Raw genomic sequence first — 27754 nt, 5'->3', positions numbered from 1 at the left:
AACATTTATACACCACGTGATAACACGCATGCGCATCGACATCCAATCGTACCGAACAAAAAGCGCTTCTAAATCGAGTAGAAGAAACATTACATTGTAAAAACATTACAGGCGCATGTTACATGCGCATGTTCATCTACATGTTATATGTACTTATAGCCCGTACACATGTAGTATGCAATGACTTAAATTGCATGAAAATCCAACTATCGATTATTATATTTTGATAATCTTTGAAATGACAAAGGATGACGTAGATAGCCACTTGAGGGTGGCGATGTAGATGAAGATGACGCGAACAACCCCTAGACGGCGCGACGTAATGTCCACATGAGCTGCATTGCAAACGATCACGGATTTTTCAGTAAACAACATTTGTCAAAACTTACTTGTTTTTCTTCTAACCGCGAGACATGCGGGTATCATCTCATAAAAAAGAGAAACGAGGTATAAATTTGTACCAACGAGACACACATACACACAACACTGATATTACTGTAGCAGTTTAACCGTCAAATCGTTTTTGAAAATTCAAATAAAAATGCAAAAACATGAATACAAATCACAGTTTGCAATATACATTAAATAAATCGCTATGGTTCGAACGGTCATCGTACTCCGAAATCTAACATCATTGAATCATTTCTATGAGTCACACTGCCACGATTATTGCTACTAGACACTTGCGAACTTGGTTGCTGATTACTATCAAAGTTTTTATGTTCTGAGTTAAGATGATATTCTTTACTACGTCGATCAAATCTTCCCCGATGATGACGCAATCTATGATTATAAACACCATTAAATCTATCGTTTATTAGATTGTTTAGGTTACTATCGCGACGCCATCTTTTATTTCTAACTCGTTTGATTCTATCCGCCCGAGCTCGCGGTCTAGTTCGTTTCAAACGGAGTTTTCGTTTTCTGACGATTTCATTTCTCTTTTTCATCGACGAATCTTTTGCGCGTTTAAACCTATCATCGTCGTCGCTGATTGGTGCATCGGCAACAGCTATATCATTTTTGAATTCTCCACGTCTGGGAGTTACCACGCGCACGCTTATACCACGTGGTCGGTGTTTCCGGTGTATCTCGGTAGCCATTTTGTGCAGGTGAGGTCTATACGGTCTCGTGCTACTAACAACATGGTTTCTCGTTCTAGTATTCCGTCGAGGAACTGTCTTTCGTTTCTTCACGACCGACGTTTCGATTTCGATACCGAATTTAACTTTTTTAAGGCGCGTTGGTTTCGAATGACTGGTATCGGTTTGTATAGATATACGCGGCGCTGGTCGTGGTGGTTCTTGAGGAAGAGGAACTGGCCGCTCGGTTGAAGGTTGTTTTGATTCTCGGTTTCTCTCATTACCGCGATGGCGATCAGGTTGATGGTCACGTGAACTCACTGATATGATTATTTGCCCTGGACTGAAATCACTACCTTTAGTTTTCTCGTGTTTATTTATGTTGTTTTCACCGGTTTGTGGGATGAGAGTCGTTGCTCGTATTGCAGGTGTAGTATGTACTGATTCAGGTGGTGCGCTATGAGGTGTAGGTGGCGCTGGGGTAGGCCTCAGTAATGGCGTCGTTTTGAAGCGATATCTAGATGATTCTGTTTCCGCAGAATGCTGCTCTTGGACATCAATAGTTTTTGGTAAAGCACTGTCATGATCTACGTTACTTTCTGGTAACTTCCTACCAGGATCTACACTAGTTCCTAATAACGCACTACTAGGATCTACGCCAGTTCCTAGTAACGCACTGCTAGGATCTACGCTTGTTTCTGGTAACCTTTTACCAGGATCTACAGCATTTCCTAGTAATGCGCTACTAGAATCGACACTAGTTTCTGTAGTTTGCTTATTCACAAGTTTTACCGGTTCGGATAACTCATCCGACTCGATACCGCTATCTGTAATTGCTAACTGATCAGTTTTAATGACTAAGTCTGATGATGGTTTCGGTGCTAAGTTTTCGATCTGTAAAACATGATCAATGTCTGTACTGTTCGTCTCGACGTATCCAGTGTATGTTGTATCTGATGATGAGGTTAATTCGTTATCAAGCGGAATTATGGTCACCTTTTCGACATTATTGGCGATACCTCCTCCGCTACTAACCTCCTCCTCACGCGGGTTCTCAACACTGACTCCTCGTGGTGTTGGAATTGGTATTGATATGATTTTGATATCGTCGATCGAATAAGCTGGATAGTCTGAATCTTCATTCTGGGAATCACCGGATACGTGTCCTAGATCAGGAGGATTATCCGCTGCTGCTGCTGCCGTTGTTGTTGTTGCCGCTGCTGCTGGTGGCTTCTGTTCATCATTTCTACTGTTTTCGTTGTTTCTAACGTTGTTTATTTGTCCGAACGAATGTATAATCGGCGTCAAATGAGCGGCGCCGAATTCACTCATAGCAGACGGATAACACCCTGAACACGTACCGGCTGGGCCCTGCGGTCCGGGCATTCCTGGGCTACCGGGTGGGCCGGGTATACCTCTCGGGCCTTCGTCGCCGGGATCACCACGAATGCCGACCCCAGCCCGCCCTCTAGGACCTGCAAAAATCAGAGTATTCTTAGTTGAGTAATAGTGATATTGACACAGCTAGATTAGGAAATCTTTGACAACTGCTGATGAAACACTCTGAGTCAGCGATGTGGCGATAATATAGAAAAATCCCATATTCAGAAAGAAAAATAGATAGCCCGAAATGTTTCCTTGGGCTCTAATAATTTATTCAACGTTTCGAATTCGTATATCAATAGTCATCTTCAGGAGTGATTTTTCATTCATTATGTCCAGGCAATAAGTTTGATGTCGAATACAATAAGACAATGATGTTGAATACATGCTCAATCACTAGTAAAACATCGTCGCCTATTGCACGAAGTTGACAAGCAATTTGCAACGTCATTCGCAGTTTCGTTTTGATAGTGAAACGAATTTCTAAATAAAAAGCGATTCTTGAGAGCGATTTGACTTTTTAAAGGCTGGTTTTCACGAACGGTTTCCACTTAGCTTTTTTCAGCTATTGCAAAGAAACCGCTCGCGTGAAAACCAGGATTCTTAAAAAAATTGTTTGGCAAATTTTAAGTCAAGTTCAGATAGTTCTCGAAGTCATCCGAATCGAACTAAGCTCCGTTTTTATCGGTTAGAAATTAGAATCATCAAAAAAAAAGAACAAAAAAGAAATCAAACGCGAAATAATTCATGCAAATGCGACGGACGACGTAAGGACTGAATGGAGAGAACACAAATAACCCGCGGCGCAGACTTCATCAACAAACAATAGAAAAAAAACGACGAATGGGAAAATAGAGTTAGAAAAATGATGTTGGCGTCTATTTGATTTCATGTCGGTTTCAGTGAATGAAATGAATTGAACTAATCAGTTTTACCGCCGCGAACGGAACTGTAAATCAATGGATAAACAGCATTATCCGCAGTTGTTAATGTACGTTAAAAAATGACATCGTAACGTCACAAACGAAAACATGCGTAACACCGAGAACTGAATAGAGCCGAATATCAGCCAAAAACAGAGAGAATTTACACGATACCTCTTTTTGTCGTCTGTTACCAGTAAAAAATATTCATATATCATCAATTTCGAATGGTTTGTTTTGTTAAGATGAATATTTGATAGGTTACGGAATGAATTGGTACGTACCCGGTAGGCCTGGAGGACCTACAGGACCTAGTGTTGATCGTCCTCGCTGTCCTCTAAACCCCCTCTCTCCCTGCGGTCCTGAAGAATAGATTTAAACATGTAGACTTAGCTCTGATGGGTAATTCTATAGAAAAAAATGTGTGCCTGATTTACGTACCGGGCACTCCTCTGTCTCCGGGCGGTCCGGTTGGTCCGGGAGGTCCTATCATTCCTGGTTCCCCCTGTAAACCATTCGGTCCGATGACCCCTAAAATACAATTCGTTCTATAGCGATCAAAACCTCTTTGATATTATCTGAATCATCTATTTCTAACATTGGAAGGATATTTCAGCTTGCTCGATTCAATCAATTAGATTCGGTATGGGTGCTTCTAGTAAAATGCTTTCGTGAGATCAATTGTGGGTGATAGGTACATGTACCTTCCAGTAAGTATACCTGGCTGGCCTGGATCACCGGGAGGTCCTTGCGGGCCCGGTCTGCCGTATCCTACCGGACCTCTAGGACCTCGGAGTCCCCGAATGATGTCCCCTGCTTGTTCTACAGAAACGAAAATAGTAAAACATATTAAATCAGAATTCATCGTCGTCGCATATTAATCAGCAAATCGGAATGCAACGTTTGCGCGCCTACCTTTCAGAATTTCGTAGCAGATTTTCCTAATTTCTTCAACGCTTGGAGATCGGCCCTAAAATCACAATAAAACTCGAGCGTTTCATCAGAGAATTATCAGCGGAGAAAGAGTTATATTCAACGAGTGAAAATTTGTGAAATGACAATCAATAAACGCATGACAAAATATGATAATAATGAATTTTATATTTTAAACAACAACTTTAATGATTGGATACTAAAACAACATGCAAAATATTATGATTATTTAACTGAAAATTTAAAATTAAATAACATTTGCTAAACATTGAAAAAAATCTTAACACTCATTCAATAAATCAATGGATAGTTGTAGAACATAAATTTTTGGATAAAAACTGAAATTTTGGTACAGGAAAAAGGTTAGGGGTAAAATTCGGGATAAAAACTAAAAATTTGGGTTTAGGAAAATAATTGTGATATCAATTATAAATTCATGCATGGCATTGTAGAAAACCAACGCATCATTAGTAGCCGTAACAGTGTTTCCCTAGTGGAGGAATAATAAACAAACACGGGTGTTAGACACGTAAAACTCAATAAACCTCAATAAAACAACACGAATAAAACCTTAGTATCGTTTGAGGAAGAGTCTGGGAATTTTGAGTAATAGTTTCTACGATTTTGGGTTCTGTAAGTGTATGAATCGCGTCCCTGTAAATATAAAACAGTCACTTTTCCATCAGCAACCTGAACACTAAAACACAAACCGCGTCCACACTGTCGCTTGCTTAATTTAGCCCGTGCTACGGAATGGACTAATTTGGAATGGAAGAAATCAATGCTTTGCGCTCACTCGTGTTATGCTTTTCAAGACAGCATCAAGTCATCAGCATCAAATCAGACCATCACTGGTCCAGCTATAAACGCAACACTGTGATCGACACGCTAAGTTTCTATTCACACACAGAGGAATGGTCCATTCCAAAATTTAGAACGGACGTGCATCGGTTTTTTGGCGGTCTAGATAAGTCCATTATAAAATAGAACGGTCGAAATTAGAACGGTTTTTCGTCGGTGTGAACGCCTGGTGCGTTCTAAATAGGAACGGGCTAAATTTAGAACGTTCAGACATAGTGTGAACGCGTCTATAGAGTTTAGGGACGTTGTTTGTATATATATGGTGATGGTACACAGATGATATAAACCTACCGGTCTTCCTGGCATTCCAGGCATTCCTGGTTGTCCAGCGAGTCCCTGTGGTCCTGGTGATCCGGGTAGACCAGTCGGTCCGGGTGGTCCTGAATTACCCGGTGCTCCGGGTGGACCGGTGTCTCCTTGAGGTCCACGCGCCCCAGGCTGCAATTGACAAAGAAATTTTCGATTATAGGGGTATATCTAGACCAATTTTTTGGTATTTACATAATCAGAATTATTTTTTGCTTTAAATCTTTAAATACTACAATAAGAAAACTATTTAACTGTGTTTTGAACGTTAGGCTGCAGTTCATCTAAATTGCAACATTTATACACTAGTCAAAACTGAATTAAGATTCTGAGCACAAATATTTTTCCTATATGAACTGAAACAGGCATGGACCACATACAAGAATTTAAAAAAAACAACACAAAAAGAAAACAAAGGAAAATATTGCATATACCTGTATCAATAAAGCAAAGAACAAAATCTCAAAAATAAAATAAAAATTCTGAATCAAATATTGTATTGTGCATTGAAGAGAAGGATTTTGAATTCATGCAGCGGGATTTGTACTGATCAGAAAATAACGGGTCATAGCAGAAAAAAACATGAAACATTTCCTGGTAATTTTTCATATTATAAAAAAACACACAGAGATAAAAAGTCAATCGACGAGTAACGATTTATCTAAGAAAATAATTAAAGTAAGCTGTCCAAATCCAGACGCTGTCTGGAACCGTAGATTTGCGAGGATCGAGTTTGGACAGTCAAAAATAATAGTGACGGAACGAACACTGTGTGGGGGTAAAAGCATTTAACATGCATGTTCTATTTAATATACCTGTCCAGGATTTCCTGGGAGTCCACGCTGTCCCTGTAAGAGTTGATCAGATTACTATATATAAAATATATGATAAATCCCTTAAACCTAGAGTCCAGCTGCAAAATGTTGCAAATTTTTCCGAGATGTTCTACAGATTGGCTATGAAACAGAGATGGACCTCGACGATGCAGCTGGACCAACATCCTGTGGGTTATGATATGCATGAACTTGAATTAAGTTCAATTAAGTTCAAAACCAGACCACCCAGTGCTTGTGGAAGTGACTCATGCTTTTATAAAATACTCAATGGGTGAAATTGTATTTATTCTCATGCAGTTTGTGTGATATAGATATATGTTTTAATGAAATGAACGTACTTCTGGTCCTCGTAAATAGTTATTTCTGGTATTTAAAGTTAAGACACCCTGAGCACCTGCAGTATGAGCAGCCGCGTCTTCTACTGGCCCTCCTTCGAATGCCTACAAATACAGCACAATACAGCGTAAAATCCCACAAACGTAATTGAACTAAAACGTTATTGAGAATAGAAATATTTCGGGTGGCTACTACCACCCATCTTCTGTCTTAAAATTCTTCTGGGGATCTATGTTTTATCTCCTTTATCTATATTCAATAGACTTTTTAGTCCAATCGCAATCTTGTCGGATTTAACGTTTTATTATTACGATACTGTGATTTAAAGTTTGAATAGCTGATTGAATCTTCTAATTCGAAAACGGGAATTTCTCAGTAGTTGCTTTTATACCTTTGTCGTAGCCTCTCCTGGCGGTCCTGGTGGGCCCTGGATGAAGAAAAAACAATTCGATATCCATTCAATCAGGTAATTTATTCAAGAGAAATACAATCAATGCATGCGGTTATTAGAACGTACCGGTGGCCCAGCTCTACCGGTAAAACCACGCGGTCCGAGACTTCCTCGCGGCCCAATCAATCCACGCGCACCCTGAAAGTTAAACGCCGATTAATGCATTGCTTTGAAGGTGTTAAAAGCTTTATCATTTACTCCCTACCTTCGGTCCCGCTATGCCGGGTGGACCTGTCCGTCCTGGGTCACCTATATCGCCTTTCGCTCCCTAAAAACCGTAAATCATACTTGGAGTTTATGATAGGGATTGGGTTATTCAAAATTTAGCCCTATCGAAATATTTATTGCTTACAGGCAATCCGCGGGGTCCTCTAAACCCGGGCCGTCCTGGGAATCCAACGGCACCCTGAAATATAAGAGCTAGCGTTAGTTTGACGTGTCATAATGTCGTTTCTTTTCATACTGATATTCTCTCAACTACACCGACCTTCGGACCATAAATTCCGCGATCTCCTTTCGGACCTTTTCGACCAGTTGGTCCCTAAAGGATAGTTGAATGTTATATTAATTGAAGTTGACGCCAGTTTTACTGAATACAGATGGATATAGATTATACTTACTGGGAATCCTGGCGGACCTGGATCTCCTGGTTCACCGTTGCGACCCTAATAAAAAAACAATACATTTAAACCTTTATCGGGTTTTATAGTTTCATTCTACATTCAAGAAAAAAATACATACGTCTCGCCCGTCAGGTCCTGGTAAACCAGTGAGTCCTCGCTCCCCACGTGCTCCTTCGGGCCCTCGGGGTCCAGCGATACCTCTTGATCCAGCCGGTCCAACCGGTCCCGGTGGGCCCTAGAAATATAACAATCACATGCAAGTTGTTCAGAGTATAGTTTTTAAGCTCTTGCGTTCAAATAAGTTAATTTCATGCAGGCATATTATTCAAGCCTCCGGGTAAGAATTCCTCAACTTTTTTTGTGTGTAATCTGAGTTTTAACTGATTTACCTTAACGACTATATCCGATTTAGTCATTAGCTCCCTCACCATATTATCGCTTACAACTCCACTTGGTCCTGGCGGCCCCTTAAAAACACAAACGTTCAGTTACAAATGGATTTTGTGAGACTTAGCAAGGCGTAACGTAAATTTTCCTTTTTTTACTTACTTGGTCTCCTTTCGGCCCGACAGGTCCTGGAATACCCTGAGGTCCCTGAAGATAAATTCAAATTCCGCCCAAGTTTAACAGCTATCTTAAGAATTTAAAATCGAGTATATATTTGATGAGAAGGGATCATTACACACCTGTTGACCATTGATTCCATCTATTCCTGAATAACCTCTCGGACCGGGATTCCCCTATAGTTAAAGAAAAACAGATCAAATTCCATTCTAATTCACCTGGCCTTCGTTTTCTACAAGACCCCGTTGTATACTGATGTTTTACGCGTATTCGAATTCATTGACTAAAGATTTGATACCACTATAAGAACCTTAGTTTTGAGTATAAACTTAGGGTCACAGAGCATCGTAGAGCAGAGTGGACACAAATACTTCCTGGGTGAAAATATGATATGAACGACGATAACATTTGACCATATTATTGAGTGTCTATGTTTTTATGTTCCCATGAAATGAATAGGCTTTTTTTGGAAAATTGAATTTGAAAAATTGTAAAATAGTGTTCAAGCGTATATGGTCTATGTATTTGGTTATATTCATATTTGTCCTCGAATTTCTTTGAGTAGATTATTTCAATTTCCTTGATACATGTTCTTTGCGCCCATCTGTATACATTATTTACCTGTATCTTTCTGCCTTTTTGTATCATTTTGATATCGATAAATGAATTGATAATTTACAGATTTAATGAATAACTCACAGCTAGGCCTGGTTGTCCTTCAAGACCAACTTCTCCTTGTTCACCCTTCTGACCCTGATAAATACGAGCAAATTCAATATTTTTGACTATTGCGCTATTTTGTATTTCTATCAATAATCGAACCGTACAGAACGTACCTGGTCACCTTTCACCCCATTTGCACCATCCAAACCCTGAAATAAACACATTTCCCGGTAAGACTCGATATACAAATTGTTTTTTTTTACCACCAGTCTTTATTTTATTTCCATTTATACTCCGGATATTGGCGTGAAATTGTTGACTGGTTTTTACAGTCGGTGAAACCGCAGTTTAGTCTACGTTGTTCGCTATACGAGTAATCCTGAGAGTTGTGATACCCGTACCACCCACCCTCGCTTACCGCAGATCCTTTTGGTCCGATATCCCCCGGAAAACCGGCAGGTCCTCTCTCACCCTGAACGATACAAAATTCCTATTAAAATTTCATCAATTCTATCATTTTTCTTTCGTTCATTGAAATAAACATGTCACACGAATTTACCTTCTGTCCTTTGATTGCCGTTAGGTTTCGTGTTCCTACTCTTCCACTCAAAGTCTCCTTTAATTAAGAGAATGAATTAAATATTAAACCACTGAGAAACATTGGTTATTGTATCCATTTGATATTTAGTTCAACTTACCGCCAGATTTGACAAAGTTTTATTGTCCATTTTTGCGAGACCAGGCATCCCGGGTTCACCCTGCAAAATATTTTAAATCAACGATCAATTACCCCACACGACGTATTACGACATTTTCTACTATCAAAAAGTATATACATGTACTTAAGAAAAAATCTCGACCACAAATATTGCGTGGATGTTAACATTCAACAACTGGGGCAACAACTGGAGCGGTAAAAGGTCGTGAATTTACTGAATTCGTGGACTCATTCAATACGTCATATAGTTCTCGGTAAGTATTGACTCTAGAGTTAAACGATTTAGCCCTAGACTCAAACTTATCCGACAACTGTGGACTTGGATCCTGATGAATATGAAGAAGCAGATTAAAATATACTATTTCTTACTTTGATACCGCGATGGCCACGCGGTCCTACCAGACCATCAGAACCAGAATCACCCTAACAGAAAATATAATCATATATTCTAAACAGTGCGTTGATCAAAATCAAACTACGTGTTGTATTTTCAGACAAATACATCGACTCGAATTATAGTAAAGTTAAATACCTTTATTCCTTGTTCACCCTGAAATCAAAATGAATAGAATATTTCCTGATGTTCTGATGTCAATGCCTAATTTTACAGCCCTACGCGCATGTATTTCAATATCAAAATCGTTTTTATGACGCATTATATTACATGTTTGTATATCAAGGATTACGCGAATTAAACAATAAGGAAAATACAAATTATCATTATCGGGCCTTTGAAACCTTTGCTTTATGAATTTGATGGTCAGAATAACAAATTGATTTTATTTCCGTATAGTGCACAAAAGTAAACATAAACAATACGTGGTTGAATGATACCTTTATCCCTGGTAAACCAGGCGCTCCGTCGAACCCGCGTCCACCCTACAGATACACAATATTCATACATTTTAACGCAGAAAATTATCTCGAAAGCAATCGTTAACCGGTTGAATAAGTTTAAAGCGGAAAGCAAAATGTTTGGAAAATTGAAACAAACAGCGAACAATTCTGCAAATTTTAATTTGTACGTTGAAAATGTTGGTACCTTTGGTCCCGGTAGACCTGGTTCTCCTTTCGGGCCATCAACCACAGTGCCCTCCTGTAATGAATTATTACATTTCGTATACTGTCTGTAATTATGAAGTCATAGATATCTTAAAAATACATAGAAAACCTATACATACAGTAGATATGGTTGGTCCTGGTGGCCCGACAGGCCCAACAGACCCAGCAGGCCCAACAGGCCCTATATCTCCTTTATCGCCCTAAAATGAAAAACAATGAAATATACAAGCGCGTTTCAGATATCAATGAAAAATGAAATTTAGACAAAATTTGAGACTGCATGGTTACCTTTAGTCCCCTCGGGCCGAATTGCCCTACAGGTCCAGGTTCACCCTGAAGATATAGCCGACGAAAATGTAATAACTTCAACTTTTCATCAAAAGCCGTTCATCAAATATGGCAGTAGAATGAAAGACTGAGTCTCTGCGATACTATTTGATTATCTGATTTGAAAACTCGAGTAACGAGATTTAACGGGTTCGAACCAAAATTTCGGTCATTGCACGATTCAGCCTCTCCCCTTTTGGTAAATTTATTTCTAATTCTGTATGAAATACCTTTAATCCAGGAAATCCATACGGTCCTACAGCACCATCCAAACCATTTTTACCCTGATCAAATAATCAGATGAATAAAGAGTAAATCTAGAACATTTTGAGAAGGCTTTTAGTAATTTTCCCTCTAAAAAAGATGCTTTGATAACCTACCGGCTGTCCCCCTATGCCTTGTTTTCCTGGGGGTCCGATTGGTCCAGGAACACCGGGTGCACCATCCTGTCCCTAAAATAGTTCAAACAGTGACTTCAACAACTCGAATAAATCCATAAAATATCGCTGGGAAAATCGTGAATGACTTACTTTTAGACCATCTCTTCCGGGCATCCCAGTATTTCCTTTCTGACCTTGTAATCCAGGTAACCCCGCGAGACCCTTCAAACCATTCGGGCCTGGAGGTCCTTGTGAACCCTTCAGAATAAGCAGAAAATGCGTACAATATTGACACTATGAAGAATGCAAAACATCCCGAAATTGAATTCCTCGAGACGAAATTTAGAATTTATCAAAACTGAACCATACCGTTTCGGCTTTCGACCAGCAGCCATCACCAGGGGCTAATGGTCAAATGATGAGTTAATTTGAGAAAGAGCAGTGGATAGTTGAAAAAGTAACGATTAAAGTTCATTGTTTCTATGGTATCTTTAACCAACTTTTGGTCCCAGCAGGTGGTTCGCCATTGTACTTGCGAACGTTGAGGTTCCGTATTATATTGTAGGAGTTATGACAATGCAGTTGACAAGGATTACAGTGTTTCATTCGACAACGCGCATCATCGTGGTGCGAAAATTAAATAATTCGTTGATTGATTTACCTGTTTCCCTGGTGGTCCAGGAGGGCCAGCTGGACACATGACTGGGCATTGTCCATGGGCCGTCTGAAAAAAGTAAAATACACATTTCAAAATATAAACATCGCTTTTTGAATCAGGAACCGTCACAGGGCGCATTTTTTTCTAAGGATTTGACCGTCCGTAAATTAGCTTCTCCCAAAAATTAGATACACTCGCAAATCAGAAAATTCCCTTCAATCTCACCGTTCGTGAAAATTAGTTTCTATCAGAAATTAGATGGACAACATCCCCTTCAATTTCCCTCGCATGCGAACTGATGTTTTAGGTATCACAATACAATTTAAAGGACATGTTAAATCTCTGGACTGTGGTTAGAAAAAGTGTGAATAAATTGATTAAAATGTGTTCGATTAGAATGTTTAGATAAGAAGTGTCTGAATTATTGCTCATGCATTTAGAACGATACTACTTGGATGACTCGGCAGCGAATTCATATCAACACTAGAATAATTCCGTGACTATATCAACATTATCTTTTATGTCGACATCCAAGTAATATTTCAAGAGTTTAAAAGATAGCAACAACACGAAAGTTACACACAAACGAACAAAGGGGTAAGTAATAACGTGGGTCGTTGTAGGCTCAATTGTTATTCTGAACATAAATTGTTTGAATCTAAAATCTTGAAGCTAAATCCCGTCCAACCATATTTCATCGCGCACAACTCCAATCCGTAAGCCGTGCCGACCTAAGACTTGTTGTATGTACGAATGAACCAGATATTTGTATATACAATTGTTTATGTATCGATTAATAATTAGCTTTGGAGCCTCTCTAGACATATACACAAGAGGACCCAGTTATAGACCAGCTTCAGACTTCATTTGTGAACAGTGATATGGGGACTCCCATTCTCTCTGATCACCAGTCACAGTCCAAGCACGTTAGACACAGTATCAATAGCCTCTACTATGTCCTTTGTCGCGGACTGCTTAGCTTATTACATCTCATAATTATGTTATATCACACTATCATTATTAGTATTCCTATGGTGTCTCTATTAGGGCATATTCGAAACGTCGAATGGTGTAGCTCAAGGAAACATTTCTGACTCTTTTCTTTTCAATTTGGGATTTTATATCACGAACTGCACAGACCCATAGTCTGCTTAGACTGACATATGCCAAAAAGGACCCAGTTGTTCAATTCAAGTTTTCAACGGGGATCCGTTTATTTGTTGTCACAAAATAAATACACCTTTGCAGCAAATCAAACCGTTGTAACACATCACATGAATAGGAAGGTGAAGGTAGGACTTCGAGAGGAAGGACAAACTTCAACACCACCACGGGGGGTTTAAACAACACACATGCTTTGTGAAAATAGGTTACGTAGGGTGCTTAATTTCAGGTTTCGATCGACCTGGAGGGTTTTAGTATCGTAAACCAAAATGAGTGAATGAAAAAAAACATTGAAATCTGGTATATTACATACTGTGGTCCTATTTGATTTCGGGACGGAAGGAGGATATGTTGTTGACTGCTGTTGATTTGTTTCTCCACGAGCACGCTGTAAAAAGTGTCCATTCTTACATAGATTTATGCTTACAGCTTACCCGCTATACCTATACCTTCAATCAATCAGCTTGCTTCTATGATTTCGTTGTATTTGGGGACCAATTAGAATTATTTGCAAATTCCAAAGAAAAATCTAGTTTGCTGAAGGCCACCATTTGAAGGCAGGTTTCGGTTGGTCTCTTCCGATTCGGGAATTCTCCTCATGGCGCGTTCGTTTCGATCAGAATATGCTCTACGAAGCATTATCTGTTCCTGATAGATGTGTCAGTAGAGAATTTGTAACCCGGAATTGCTACTCCTAATCCGGAATATGTTCAGTCGAAACCTGCCCAAGGAACTCATCCCGTTCGAAGCGCTGGGGCCGAAAATATCATTTCACATTTCAAATTTCATATTTCCAGTGAGTCATAATTCGAAGAAATATCATAAAGTGGATGTGGATTTATCCCTGAGGCTGCGATGATTTTCTTTCAATCAGAACTCCGATGAAATAAAAATCCCCCAATTTTCATAATTTGACTGTAGAGTTAGATTAGTTCATTTTCAATCAGGATCGAATATTCGGAACTCTGGATTCAGGTTTCGTTCGTGCGATGAAAATTATTTTTTTTTTCACTTACTGGTAATTCGCTGCACCTTTCGAGACCTTTATCTGAGACATCGCACTTGAGAACCATCCACTGCAGTTCAAACTATAACCAATTAAAACAAATCGGTTACCTCTTAATAACGATTTCACTATCTATACATACTGTTCGGTAATATCCAACGATGTAAACTGCACAATTAACTGCCATCATTAACACGTTTACATTGATAATAACGCATTGAATTTTTTTCACGAAAATCATACGTAGAAATATTTTTATCCGCTGCAACAGGCGCCATTGTAACCCGGTCAATGAAACGACTCGTATGATTCAACTATTGTTTTAATGACGGTAAGGAATTTGAAATATAACTTCAAACTTGGTAAGATATATATATATTCTCTGGTTGAGAGCCGAATGAACGATAAAGCCACAACAGAATCACAACAATTACAAAATTCAACCTCGAAAAATGATGTAATCGATCGTGCTATATTATGTTATTTTTCAAGGATGAATTTTCTTATTAAACAATGCATCCAGCCACCTTGATCAACATTATCATCCTCGGCTCGGTGTTATCATGGACCGGTATCAACTTCCACCCAGGAGCTGACTTACTTCATTTTCAATTATTGAGTTCACTCGGGTGTTTAAGTTGATACCAGTCTATAAAACCTTAAAAGCGGACCTTTTGCCTTCATTGTTTTATTGAAGGTCATGCACGGACGCCACGTGATAATTTCTTATGAAAATGAACGAGGAGTCTTATATGGAGAATATTTTCAAGAAAAAGACATGTGAACTCAGGTGAACATATTCAGTTTTATTCGTTACACCACGTACATATACATACGTAGGAGAACGCAGGGCGCCTGAAATTTACTTATTTTTTCTTCTTTACCTGAACGTGTTTTCTGGTTTCTTCGACTCGCGTTCCTATATCGATGTATCCATCTACGGCGATGTTTCGTCTCGATCTCAGCGGTAACGAATGAACTAACGTACAATCCAGATAAAACGTTACTGTATCTGACGTCACCAGTAGTTGTATTTTATGCCACTTACGGTCGAACATCTAAAGAAAATTTCGTATAAACGATTTTCATAGATGAGTGACTGTCTAGTTATCCAATTGCAGAAATAACCGACAATTATGAAAAACATTAAGAGACCAATGACGTTTAGACTCAATTCTATATGAGCAATTTTCAAAACTAAGAGAGTATTGATGTTTAGACTCGAATCTATTAGCCATTTTTAAAACTAAGAGGGTAGTGGCGTTTTGAATGAATTCTACGAGCCATTTCTGCAATTATAGACGTTTCGACTCAATGCTATGAACCATTTTCAAAACTAAGAGAGTAAAGACTCAATTCTAAGAGCCATTTTTTTTCAAATAACAGACGGTTTTACGAAATTCTATGAGCTATTTTCGAGGTTTTTATTGGCAACGCTCTCTTGGTTTTCCTTCGTAACTGTGGGATTTTTCTTCAACAATTTGTACATCCTATCATACGTAAGTTTTGATGTAGGATAACGAATAGCACGTACTCCATGTTTCGAAGAAGAAAAAGAATAATAACATATTGAATTTTTCAGGAAATGTTTTTACAGTCGATGATTGGTTAAGTATGATCAATAACAACAGTTCTTACGAACCGCCGTCAAAACAATTAGTAATATTCTTTCTCCATTAAAAAACATATCTTTAAACGCACTTGAACGATAGGAAAAAGTGGCAATGTGTATACAACGTCCGTTGAAGAGGGTGTAGGGATAAAGAGACGGTCTTCTTTTTTAGCACTCGAAAAATCTCGCGTATGCATATAAAATGAGCTCTATCTATACGCACGTAAATGAATAGCGTTTTCGTTATGTGTTACACACACACATATTATATACATACATAAAACGTGATATAATTATACCGAAGAACGTTCGGAATAAAAAACGATTCTTTGCTGAACGTGATGAAAACGCGCTTTGTCGGAAATTCTTCGTTAGATTTACATATTATACCCTATGAAACCGACGGATAAATATTGTCATTATCATAAATATACACTGGTGCCGAGCAATTTCTACGTCGTTGTCAGACCACAAACTGACAATAAAACCCCGATGATACTTTTGATCGTATAGATGTTACTTACTTTAGAATCCACGGAATAGCTCAGTGTTTGGATTTCTCCCCATAAATCCAAAACAAGCAATTCGACAACTTTTCGACTTCCGTCGAGTTTCACGGCAAACTGTGTTTGCTGCAAAGAGTTCTCGATCCTTATCAAATCCCAAATGTCCTTTCTTGCCCTACCGCTCATGCGAAATGTGCTTACGAAGGCAAATGATGTAGGGAGTCCTCTAGGGAACATTGTTCTACAATCATAAAATGTTATCTTCAAAAACAACCATCAACCAAAAATTATACGTTCGTGTGTGTTGGGGGAAGACTTTGTGCAGGGAACAGGTGGCAAGATCTCAAGGCGCCGCTCGCTACAACCTTGAAAATCCGCCTCAAAAATTATCACACTAAATATTTATATATATATATATATTCCACATTAGTGCTCATATAATAAATCAATCAAAAATTAAACTAAAAAAAACTTGCCCACGAATATTCATATAAACACTCTAGTCGAGACATACATTAGAAAGGACCCAGTCTTTTTCCGCAGTTGGCCGCGTTGTTGTTCAAGACGCCGGTCTCGCTGGTCTCGTCAATCGATAGGGATCATGGGTCCGAATCCCGGTGGCGATAGAGTTTCTTCGTCGAAGTTTCCTGTCTGGGCTCTCCCCATTAGGGAAAAAGAAACATCGAAGCCGCTTATAATGCCCTGCGTGGAGCTCAGCGGGTTGAGGGTTAATAAAAAGAAACCCAGTCTTTTTTCAAAGATCGGGATATAAAAGACTGGATTCTCTCTCGTTTTCTCTTGTTTCCATTCACACAACAGACACATGCTACAGTGGTTATACGATAGGTATGTTTTTTTTGGTGGTTTCGGGGTTCGGGGTTAGACATAAGCACGTGCGAATGGTGATTACTGAAGAAACATCTAGAGCGAGGTTTGAAGGTGTACTTAGCTGTGAAAATATTAAACAAAATATCACATTGACATATACTGGACGATACTTTTATACTTGATATATATATATATATAATATATATATATATATATATATATATATATATAATATATATATATATATATATATATATATATATATATATATATATATATATATATATATATATATATATATATATATATATATATATATCAATATCAATATCAATATCAATATCAATATAGATTGATGCTGAAACACTTTAAGGGTAGGTGCAGAGGGTTATGACGACATGCACCACTTAGTTGTATGCCCATTACGCCATGAACAATGGACAGGCGTAAGGACATAGGACTTCATAAAGATACAGAACACACTGTGAGCAAATAAAAATCTGTAAGAATAAATATAGATTCATCGGAAGAGTGGGGCTCTCGTATTACTGAACAAGGTAAATACGCCCTGGCACGTATTCAAGTCTCTTGAACACGTTCGACTGTATCATCAAAAGTCAAGCAGTTCGGAAAGTTTCAAGATATTCTTATCAGTTTGTTTATCATTTTCTTCAGCTCAAATCGTTCTACTCCCTGACTTGTAATTAATTAAAGCTATTAAAAATGTCGTGTATTTGAAATAAGACCAGTAGTTTTCGCGTATGAGTTTTGTAGTGGCATTCTCGTTAAAACAATACTCTCTCACCTCGATGGAATTCTCAGCAGCGCCTTTCTACTGACTCTGAAAGCGGTTTGTAAATAATTCGACCCGACAACTTTCTTCACGCCGACGATTCGTGTTGTGTCTAATTTGAACGCTGATATGAAGTCGAATCCTATAACGGAAAAATGGTTATTAAGCTATTAACGAACAGCCAGTTTAACAGCTGTGAGTTGAGGTAAGAAACCTAACTCTGTCAAAATCTCTTCCACTAGTGATCTATATACACAATTAACGCATTTCTTTAAAGCCTCTCAGGAATTAAGTTATCAGTGAAGTATTTATCTGAAAGGTTTCGTGGCCGACGCTCGTGGAAAAGCTGTAAAATATTCCATATTTTTAAATTCTTGCCGCTGCTAGACTAAACCCTATTACGATGATAAACTCCCAAATAAAAACAAATAAAAAGATGCTAAACTTTCGACAAGCAATGATTGTTTATTGCGCATTGCGCGTTCTGACTCAGACAGGATGAGGGATCAGCGTGCGAAATGAGATGTCAAACTTTACCTGAAGTTCCTTCACCGGTCTCAGGGTCTACACACACCCCTTCAGTTTCTATAGCATCTCCTAAAGCGTTAGAAAATGTAAAACTCTTTTAGTTTATTCTTAATATCTAATTAGGTCCTGCATGAAGAGTAACTATAGAAATATAGCATTGCACTAGCCCATCAAATTCCACTGTTTTAAGTATGATTTGACTATGGATCCATTTCCACGGGCCCAGTTTAAGCTCTAGTTTAATTTGACTCTGGACCAAGTTCTATACAGTTGTTTGGGTTTCATTTGACTGGATCCCGTTCCACATTTGCGCGGGTGTTATAGTCAATGGTTTGATTTTAATCTGGATCCAGTTCCACAGTTGCGTGGGTTTAAAGTGATTCTGAACTTAGTTCCACAGCTGTTTGGGTTTCATTTGACTGTTTCCAGTTCCACAGTCGTGCGGGTGTTATGGCCAATGGTTTAATTCTAATCTGGATCCAGCTCCACAGTTGAGCGGGTTAAATTTGACTCAGCATCCATTTTCACAACGGCGAGATTAACTAACCACGACCTTTTGCTTATTCTTTTTATGACGGTTCACGTTTTTATCATTTTAAAGGAGTTTCTTTAACCCTCAGTTCCTGGGACTCGTGGCTGTCTCTGTCTCTAAATCGCTATAACTGTGTTTTTATAAGTAAAATATTCTAACTGCAGGTATTTATTCAGACAGATGAAGAGTTATGTCGGTTTGATTTTTGGAATTCTACGCATCGTCAGAATAAACAGCATCTGTGTGAGTCGAAGTATCATTTGTTTATGAGCGTTTCACGTTAGATATTCAGATCATCAGGGTTTTTTTATTTATCCTGCGGAATTTAGAATTTACCCATTTTTCTAAGGGTTCGAAGGTACTTGTGGCAAGCGAACGCCGTTCTGGGTCGGCTTCATTAATCATAGCGCAGTTGTTAAAAGGTTGGTTAAGGTTTTAAACCAAAAAGCCAGTTTCAGTTGTCACTATTCCGACATACATCGTTAGACCATTGAGCAAATGGCAGCGGGAGGTGGGAACGATATCGTACTGTACGAAGAACAGTATAAAATATGATTACTTTGTACCCACGATATATACAAATTCAAAAGATAAAAAGCGAAATTCAAGAATTGATATAGGAAAATCAATAGACACGACGTTGCGGACTTTCTCAGAGACTATCTTATTTCTTCACACCTCGCAATGGTCTCAAGAGATTTAGATTTTTTTTCAACTTTCGTTAACTCAATTTTATTCTTAATCTTTTAAATCTATATACTTAAGTAGTGGGGTTTAAACTTACTAGTGGCATCTCAGTTAATATAATTTGTCCACTCAGGTAATACGCGACCTGGGTTCGAATCCCGCTACGAGTGCGTTCATTATCTGATGATGCTTGCATCTGTTCCCTATCGTTGTTATTTATGTTGTCATGATTTAGTGATATTTATTTCAAAAACTGTCCGACTATTTTTGTTGTTTTCGACGAATCGACAGATGCGCGCATTGACAGATTTAACACTGTTTACGAATCTCAATATTTACGGCATAAATCTAAACCGCATAGCCTTATAGTTCTATATTCGAGGCATCAGTTGTTTGTATTAACGCTTTTCGACAGACTTTCACAATAAGCAGGTCTCATTTCTGTACAGAACATCTTCAGAGCAACTTCTTTAGAGGCGAGATAAAAACCATACACGAAAACTGAACCAGAGCTTAATTTAGCACCGTTAAACGAATACACATCAATCTTGATTTTTGTTTTTAGAAAGTAAGACATTCTGTTCATTACGTCACGAACTTCCGAACTTGTCTATATTTTATTTTTGTAGTTAAATCACTCGCGAAGGAAGAATGTTTTTTCGTTTTTAGTCAAATTACGCCGGGAAGGTGAAAGTTATTTTTTACCTATTTTACGAGAGTCAATCCCTGGTAAATGGACGGCAAGCAGAATCACAGATATAACGAATATTTCCAGGCTCAACATTTCTGTTCTGAAAATAAACGAAACATTAATCATCAATTTTCAGACAAATTAGTCTGTAATTTCGCTGACACGGTATTTGCAAACGAAATTCTCACATGAAGTCTTTAATATCGAATAAACACCAGAGTGAAAATGTAAATATAAGCGCAGGAAAGCGCGTTTGGTTTAATAAATCATTTCTAGTGAAATCTGAGGAAAGATCTCGACCCGGGGGAGTGGTTGAGGGGAAGGAGCTTTGGTTTGGTTTATTTCTCTACCGCCGCGATACGTAAAAAAAGCGAAAACGGAATGCGTTTTGTACAGAACACACAAAAAAATCGCCTCTATGTTTTGACAACAGTTTGAAGAAAATGTAACTATTTCGTCCTGTTTGCATCAGATTACAAACTGAAGTTTCCACGCGTAGAAACAAAGTGATAGTTTTTTGCGTGCGTTGTTTTGTTGTTGGTTTCACGTAGGATTACACCTTGCAGTTTCTTAGAAATCTGTTTATTCCTGGGTGGCGAGGGTGACTTTTTAATTTACGAACTTACGAAGCATAAATTTCAAAACTATTCTAAATTTGTCTTTTGAAACTGCGCTCCATTTTTCCTCGTTTGATACTGATGATCTACTGCGGAGTAAGAATAGATTGTTGTTAAGTATATATCGTATTTCAAACATCTCGATTTGAAGGTCTCAGGCCCGCCGTCAGTGAGGATTTATTCGGGGACGGTGTCCAAACCTAGAAAAACCGGTAATTCACATAATAATTTCGACAACCAGTTGATTTCCATAGTAGCCGCGATCACACGAGCGTTTTTGGCCCGTACCAAATTTGGCCCGGAACAACTGTTCACACGGGCGTCAAATGGGCCCGTCCCTGTCTGGTCCGGGCAAAATTTGGCCCGACCGAAAACGTCGGACAAGGCCCGAGGCAAAATTAAGCACATGACAAATTTGGCCAACTGTTCACACGGGTGCCAAATGGGCCCGTGATTGTTTGTTGGCCCGGCTAAAAACTTCGGACAAGACCCGAGCCAAACTTTAGCACGGGACAAATTGTTGCGTTTGAACTGTAACTGGTTCCGGAAATGACTCACTTAACTTCACGGGCCAAATTTTGTTCGGGCCTGGTCCGTTCCAACTCCGTGTGATCGCAGCTAGTATGTGTCATTTTAAACATTATCAACAAGAAACTCGAATCCTATTCTAAAATCCTCCCCTCTTTGGGGTAAATTTCCGACGAGTGGATCTTTGAAAAAGGTGCTTGATGAATAAATCGAATCTTCCTGGCTACGGGTTTATCTTCAAACTCATATTTCAGTTTGATCCGAAGAGATTTTTAAGAACGAGTTCGGAAAAGCGACCCGGCAGTGATGTTGTCTGATTGCCCCAGACAGTCGATGTGTTTTAAGGCTTAATGTCTGATTGCCCGCGTGTTCAATGAATGACGAATCAACACTCGTAGGGAACTTAAGCAACATTTTGACGTAATGTTTGATGAGGCGATAACGGAAACGTACCGCGTTACCGATACTCGTCGATCAGTGCTACATTACAAACAAATCTCCGCAGATTAGCAGAATCTACCGCACTAATTGCTTCGATTTAACGCGGGATAATACAAAAATTGCGGCTAATTTCACCGCGATTCTCGCGTGGAAGGTGAACAGTAAACTGGCAGAATCCCACACTTAATGAGAAACCTATGGGAGAGAGGGGAGGGAGGGCGAGATGGAGAGAGTGAGAGGGAGAGAGGGAGAGAGGGGAGGGAGGGAGGGAGAGAGGGAGAGGAGAGAGGGAGAGAGTGAGAGATGGAGAGAGTGAGAGGGAGAGAGGGAGAGAGGGTGCTGTTGTGGATCTGTATTCTCCACCAATGTTGTATTGTTGGGTTTGTTAATTCCGTAATTATGGTTAATCCGTTCTAGGGTGTTTGATCCGATTCGAGATATTCCACTGTCTTTAGAATAATACTAACGACTTCTCGCGGATTCAATGTCTTATGTGCGACGTAAGTATTTACGTAGGTTGTTTACTAACTTCAGCCACTGCCCTGAACTCTGACATCCCTCCCCGTTATGTAAACTACTTGTGAACTAATTTATCACTCCAATAGTGCCCAGTTTTTAATTGCAATAATAACATGTAAATGAAAAATATCAAATTCTATTTGATGGTCTTGGCATGCCATGCCATATACCAAATGCCATGCCATGTCAGGTATAGAACTAACCCAAGTTCATTATTGTGTAAAATATAAATGTAAATTAGAAATCAATATTTGTACAATAATTCATTGTAAATGGTGAATTATCATAGTAATAAATCTGAATGGGTTGGAAAATACCTATCAGTTAGTTTTATATAGGGTAAACACAGGTCATGGTTCAACCAGATAAATAAAGAGAGGACAAGTAGCCAGGAGTTCTCAAGGGCAGTTCTTTATTTCTAAGATTTAATTTTTACATTTTCTACTGAAAACACAAACAAAAAAATGGAATTAGAAGCTGAGATTTGAATCTGGGCTTGCCGCATGTCTGTCTTGTGTCAAACAACTCTGGCGACTGACTCATTGTCAGTTAGTCTGGTCAGCGTAGGTGACCCAATTCCAGAGGTGACATGACAATGCTGGGCATTGATCCAGTATTAAGAAAAATCTGTGAATGGGCGGACGGTGGACGAAAAGCGAATGCTGGGACTTAAGTGGGCTCGAAATTGTGTCAAATATGAGTTACTATTTTCCAGATTTTATCCCGACTACAATTTCTATCACTCTGCTAAGTGCACTTGGTCTAGAACGAGGTAAAGAGTCACAGGTTGACAACCAATCCATCTGACCAATTGTTAAAAACGAGGAACCATCAAAAGCTGATCTAGTCATTTTAAAATCATAAATGGTACCTTAACCCACCACAGGATACCCGCCAAAATGCGTTTCCATAATCCATGCCCTATTGAACATTGTATATGGTTACGCTAGAAATTGGTAACATTTATTAATGTTCGCGCAGAAATTGGTAACCTTTCCAGCTTTCCATGCCCCTGGGCCCCTGGTCTAAAAAGTGTTACTCTGTTGCGTAACCTCTATACTAACAGAGGGGTTTTGAGTAGCTTCAATCGTTCCGGTTGTTTCGGTTGTTCTGGTTGTTATCTCCTACACATAAAAACAGGTTCACGGTCACTTTAACGAGAACAACTAAAAAGAGGGTGAAATCAGAAAAGTTGGCTTAAAGTACGGAACATCAACAAATAATATAAATCGACCAGTGACATGGAGAATAAGTGTATAATGATAGCAGACAAATTAAGTGCTTCAATATGATTGGAATAAATACCGAAAATTAAGTCATACTCATCAATATAATAACGACCTATTCTGTAAGTTAATGTCATACGAAACCACTATTCATCATCTCAATCATTATACACCGAATATTAAAAACTAACATCTACTGAAAGAGAAATATAGATAGTTCGCAGTGTGATGGATAGAAGACCCGAAAATAACACGAATAAACGTGTCATATCGGCTGTAGAAATGTAAATATCTAGCTTCGACAAAAAAAACGCACGTTCGCAACCGACCGAAAATGATACATGTAGAAAAAAATTCAAAGAAATTTCTTAAAAATGCTCTCAATATGCGTAAACACGAAGCTGTAACTAGAGATTGTTTGCTCAATACCCGTAGACATGTCTATCATATAACCTTTATATAACCTTACATTTCTGAAACACAACGGAAGACTGTATCTTACAAAAAGAAGATTTTTCAAGTTCTCGCCAATTTGTAAGAACTGGTTTTCCGTGTCGTGGTTCACGGCGTCTATTCTCTTCTACGGGGTGTGAATTCTGACAGAGTAAATCAAAATTCTCATTTTAATCATCCCCCCTACAATGAGTAGCTGTTGTCGTATTTTTTTTCGGAAATGCCAATTTATTCTTATTAAAAAGATTTATTCACTCGAACCTGATAAATCGTCGTATGAAATGAATGCCCGGATGTCTAGTTTATAGTTTGAACATACTTTATTGAACTACGAATCTTGTAAATCATCGAACCAGTTTCTAAAAGGTTTGCATTGTTCAAGTAATGTCTGTCGATAGCGTAAGATTTATTTGGTAATATTTCAACCATAAAATGTTAAGTGTCCACCGCTGATGCAGCCGTTATAGATAAAGGATGATTCAAGTCTGAATACATCCAGTGCAAACTTCACCCAGTACGAAAAAAAAATTGCGGTTTAAAAAAAATACCCAATAAAAAAGTGTCTTTTTTAAGTACTAATAGCTTCACTTACCGATGACACTTGAAAATCCCGCAAGCTGTTTGAATGGCCATTCAGATAATTTGAAAGGTTCGCCGGTTCATTTCCGTGGGTATTAAAACTCCATTTACAGAGTCAAGCCTCGAACATCACAAGAGACACGCAATCAATAGCTATCTAGATCCTTTTTATCGGGAAGCGAGGAAAAAAATCGAGTGCGTTGTGAAAAAAAGTCACCCGTCGCGATCGGTTTCAACTGGGATTAGACCAACGAGCGGTCGAATAACTGAAACCACTTAACTCCCTCCAACATAATTCCCTCCCTCTCTCTCGCTATCTATCTCTCTAATTATTCCTGGTAATTATGAATATTGGTTAAACTGAATGTTGTGTTAATCGACACGTTCAGACCGCGCCACATTCAGATACATACCAACAAATTTGGACATTTTATGAGAGTTTTTAATCAACGACGACGACAGTGGCCTAATTATAGCCACTGTATAGACAACAAGCCGGCTATTATTTCATAAACGATCAATCGTAAATCGTGAGCAACGATCCTGCGCCGTCACTGACTGTGTGAAGTGCTGGGGCCAGTTGCTCACAAGTTGGTTAACCAGTGGTTAGTTGGCATATAAGTGACAATAACTAAGTTGTTACTGTGGTATTTATCCACCGGTTATCTTTAACCAACTTTTGAGCAACTGTTACCTGTACCCAGTTCCACAGTTGTCAGTTAACGTTTGATACTTGAGTTAACTCTTCGAAAATGAAATGACTTAGAACTCGGAGTAAACCCTAACTCACAACTGTGAAACTGGGTCCAGCTGGTGTTCACATTGGTGTGTGACCTAAGAATTATTTCATTCGCCAAAATAGCCGAACCGTTCGCGTCCCAGTTAACCTTTTAATTTGTGAAATCTTCAATCTTCGATTTTTGTGGATTTCGCTTTCGGCGAATCAGAAAATAATGTTTTTTTTTGTGTTAAAAGAATTTCTATCAACCTTCGCAATCATAATACACAATTTTTTCAGCGATAGAAAATGTTTGAGGTAAAAACATAGAAAGCTTTAACATAGCACGCAACCACTGCGAAAAGAGTTAAAAAAACATATCTTCAGTCAACACTGACGGTCCATACATATGTAAATATCAGTTGTTATTTTTTTCATTAATGGATATCTATTTTTTATTCGTTCACACCCGAAACCACAGCGATGAGGCCAAAATAATTTTTGTTGGTGAAAATTGTTACAAGTGTATAGCGTGATTAAGTGTTAGAGCGTACGGCCTTTTATTTACGGTTACGCGCGGGAAAAAGAGGTTAAAACAATTTTTATTTTTTGGTTCTCAGTGTGGTACAGATGTGAAATGATCTGTTGATCTTCAGTATTTTTACTGGTCTAACGACAACCCCTGCAGTTACACACATTATATATACTTGTATCAAAAACACATCCACAGACTGATATCCTACATATATACATATATGACTATATGTTACAACATGCTATCACACTATGTACAATTGTGACTACATCTCTGCTCAGATCATCGGGTTGTGATGTTTTCACTGATTAAAGTATCGCGGTTTGATGTTTAAAGATGCGAATCTACTATACAGATGTATGTCTCGCATTCCAAACTGCTGACTTCAAAATAAAAATCAAAACATAGAATGAAACATAGAAAAAAAGAATATTTCGAAGTACATCCGACGCCATGGCCTCAAGGGTGACGATAATAGATAGGCTTTGAATAGTATTTGTGGGTCTGCGAGAAGTATTTTTTCCGCCAATGTTGAATTTTGAACTCCAGCCGGTGGCCGCATGTCGCCTAGGACGGGTCGACGGGTTTTATATATCGTTTTTGTTAGTAATGCGCGATGCCACATTGCCTTTCCCAGCTTAATAAATCAGAGAAGCCATTTTCAGAAAAGGAGGCCATGCATTTTTGAGTCTAATAAATATGAATGAAATTAGGCGTCGATGTTTGCGGATGCCTAGGGTTGGATTTTTCGTTGATTTATTCGACAGCAGAACCTAGTACCGCGAACTGAATAAACCCGCCAGTTTGTCGGTCATTTTTCCCGTTAATCATTCTACAATGAATGACACATGATAAAAAAAACGATGATTTTGACGAACGTTTTTAAAAACCAAGGCCCCGCCGTGCGTTTCTATCTGTCCGGTTTCTATGTCACGTAAACACTAATAGCTGGTGGTCTCTCTCTAATCAGTATTACTGATTATTGGCGGGAAGATTGAATAAAAATGTTACAAATACATAGCGTGCAAATATGTGCCCTACCTTAGAATATACGGCATGGTTTTTTTAATCACAAATAAACGCTTTGAGTTGCGTAGTTCCCGTCCGCAAACAGTATACAATTATCAATATCAAAGTAGAATTAAATGCAACAAAAACATTTTTATACAATCGCAATTCGTAATGATCAAAGCGTGAATCGTGTGCGTAGTTTGTTTCAGCACGTCGCAACGAACATGATTTTGACGGATGACACGAAACGCAGGCGACGACCGAGACGTCCTGTCACTGAACTAACTCGCGCGATGTCTAGTGACCTTGCTAATGTTAACCGTCCGTAATAACTGAAATATAGATCACCAGGGGTCGTTACGGTCGACTTAATTCTCCATCCAACTTGATTAGAAAGGTTCTTTTCACGACGGCTCGGATAGTAGAAATGCGGCTGGTATTTTCCGGATGCGTCGGTTCGTGAGTACGATTGACTGACAGACGCCGGCAGCGGCACGCACGAGGATCATCAATCCACCTCAACCGCTCTGCGCTGCTCGGTTGTATATAACATCATACACGCGAAAAATATCTATGCCAGTGAAAACATATTGTTGAATAAACTGTCTCCCTCTCTCTCTCCCTCTCTCTCATCTCTCTTCTTCGCCGTGTCTCTATAGCGTATATTCACCACC

At 38.8% G+C, this 27754-nt stretch overlaps 1 protein-coding gene across 7 annotated transcripts; it reads right to left on the bottom strand.

Annotated features, from left to right (window-relative positions):
• Positions 1-229: 229 nt before the first annotated feature.
• LOC141898651 (uncharacterized) lies at positions 230-27754 on the bottom strand. 7 transcript variants are annotated; one of them, XM_074784676.1, is made up of 42 exons: positions 24830-24918; positions 20468-20553; positions 18553-18612; positions 18028-18157; positions 16413-16635; positions 15161-15334; positions 14287-14358; positions 12110-12172; positions 11599-11706; positions 11449-11520; positions 11299-11352; positions 11030-11074; positions 10861-10941; positions 10722-10775; positions 10514-10558; positions 10212-10229; positions 10049-10102; positions 9660-9719; positions 9521-9577; positions 9380-9433; positions 9135-9170; positions 8998-9051; positions 8421-8474; positions 8284-8328; positions 8124-8201; positions 7853-7969; positions 7732-7776; positions 7599-7652; positions 7464-7517; positions 7317-7379; positions 7178-7249; positions 7052-7087; positions 6663-6764; positions 6304-6336; positions 5474-5620; positions 4892-4975; positions 4304-4358; positions 4109-4210; positions 3830-3919; positions 3673-3750; positions 3563-3575; positions 2430-2557 (listed from the first exon to the last, which is right to left on the bottom strand). In XM_074784676.1, exons 1-42 carry the CDS (start codon positions 24868-24870, stop codon positions 2551-2553), a joined length of 2970 nt encoding a protein of 989 aa, XP_074640777.1. In that variant the 5' UTR covers positions 24871-24918; the 3' UTR covers positions 2430-2550. The 7 variants fall into 7 exon arrangements, 5 of the variants coding, with proteins under 5 accessions (XP_074640773.1, XP_074640772.1, XP_074640775.1 ...); XR_012618583.1 differs by having other exon boundaries at positions 2441-2557; positions 4093-4210; XM_074784672.1 differs by lacking the exons at positions 3563-3575; positions 24830-24918 and adding an exon at positions 27111-27754 and having other exon boundaries at positions 230-2557.

Source organism: Tubulanus polymorphus, chromosome 2, assembly GCF_964204645.1.
Source record: "Tubulanus polymorphus chromosome 2, tnTubPoly1.2, whole genome shotgun sequence".
Lineage (NCBI taxonomy): Eukaryota > Metazoa > Nemertea > Palaeonemertea > Tubulaniformes > Tubulanidae > Tubulanus > Tubulanus polymorphus.
Note: the sequence above shows the minus strand (reverse complement) of the source record. Positions and strands in the feature narration are given on the sequence as shown.

Coding starts and splice junctions, on each gene's coding strand:
- LOC141898651 (XM_074784671.1), bottom strand. CDS start 24,870: ATGGCCATTCAAACAGCTTGCGGGATTTTCAAGTGTCATCG. Junction 7,250..7,316: donor CCGGCATAGCGGGACCGAAG/GTAGGGAGTAAA, acceptor TTTAACTTTCAG/GGTGCGCGTGGATTGATTGG. Junction 3,751..3,829: donor CGGAGACAGAGGAGTGCCCG/GTACGTAAATCA, acceptor TCTATTCTTCAG/GACCGCAGGGAGAGAGGGGG.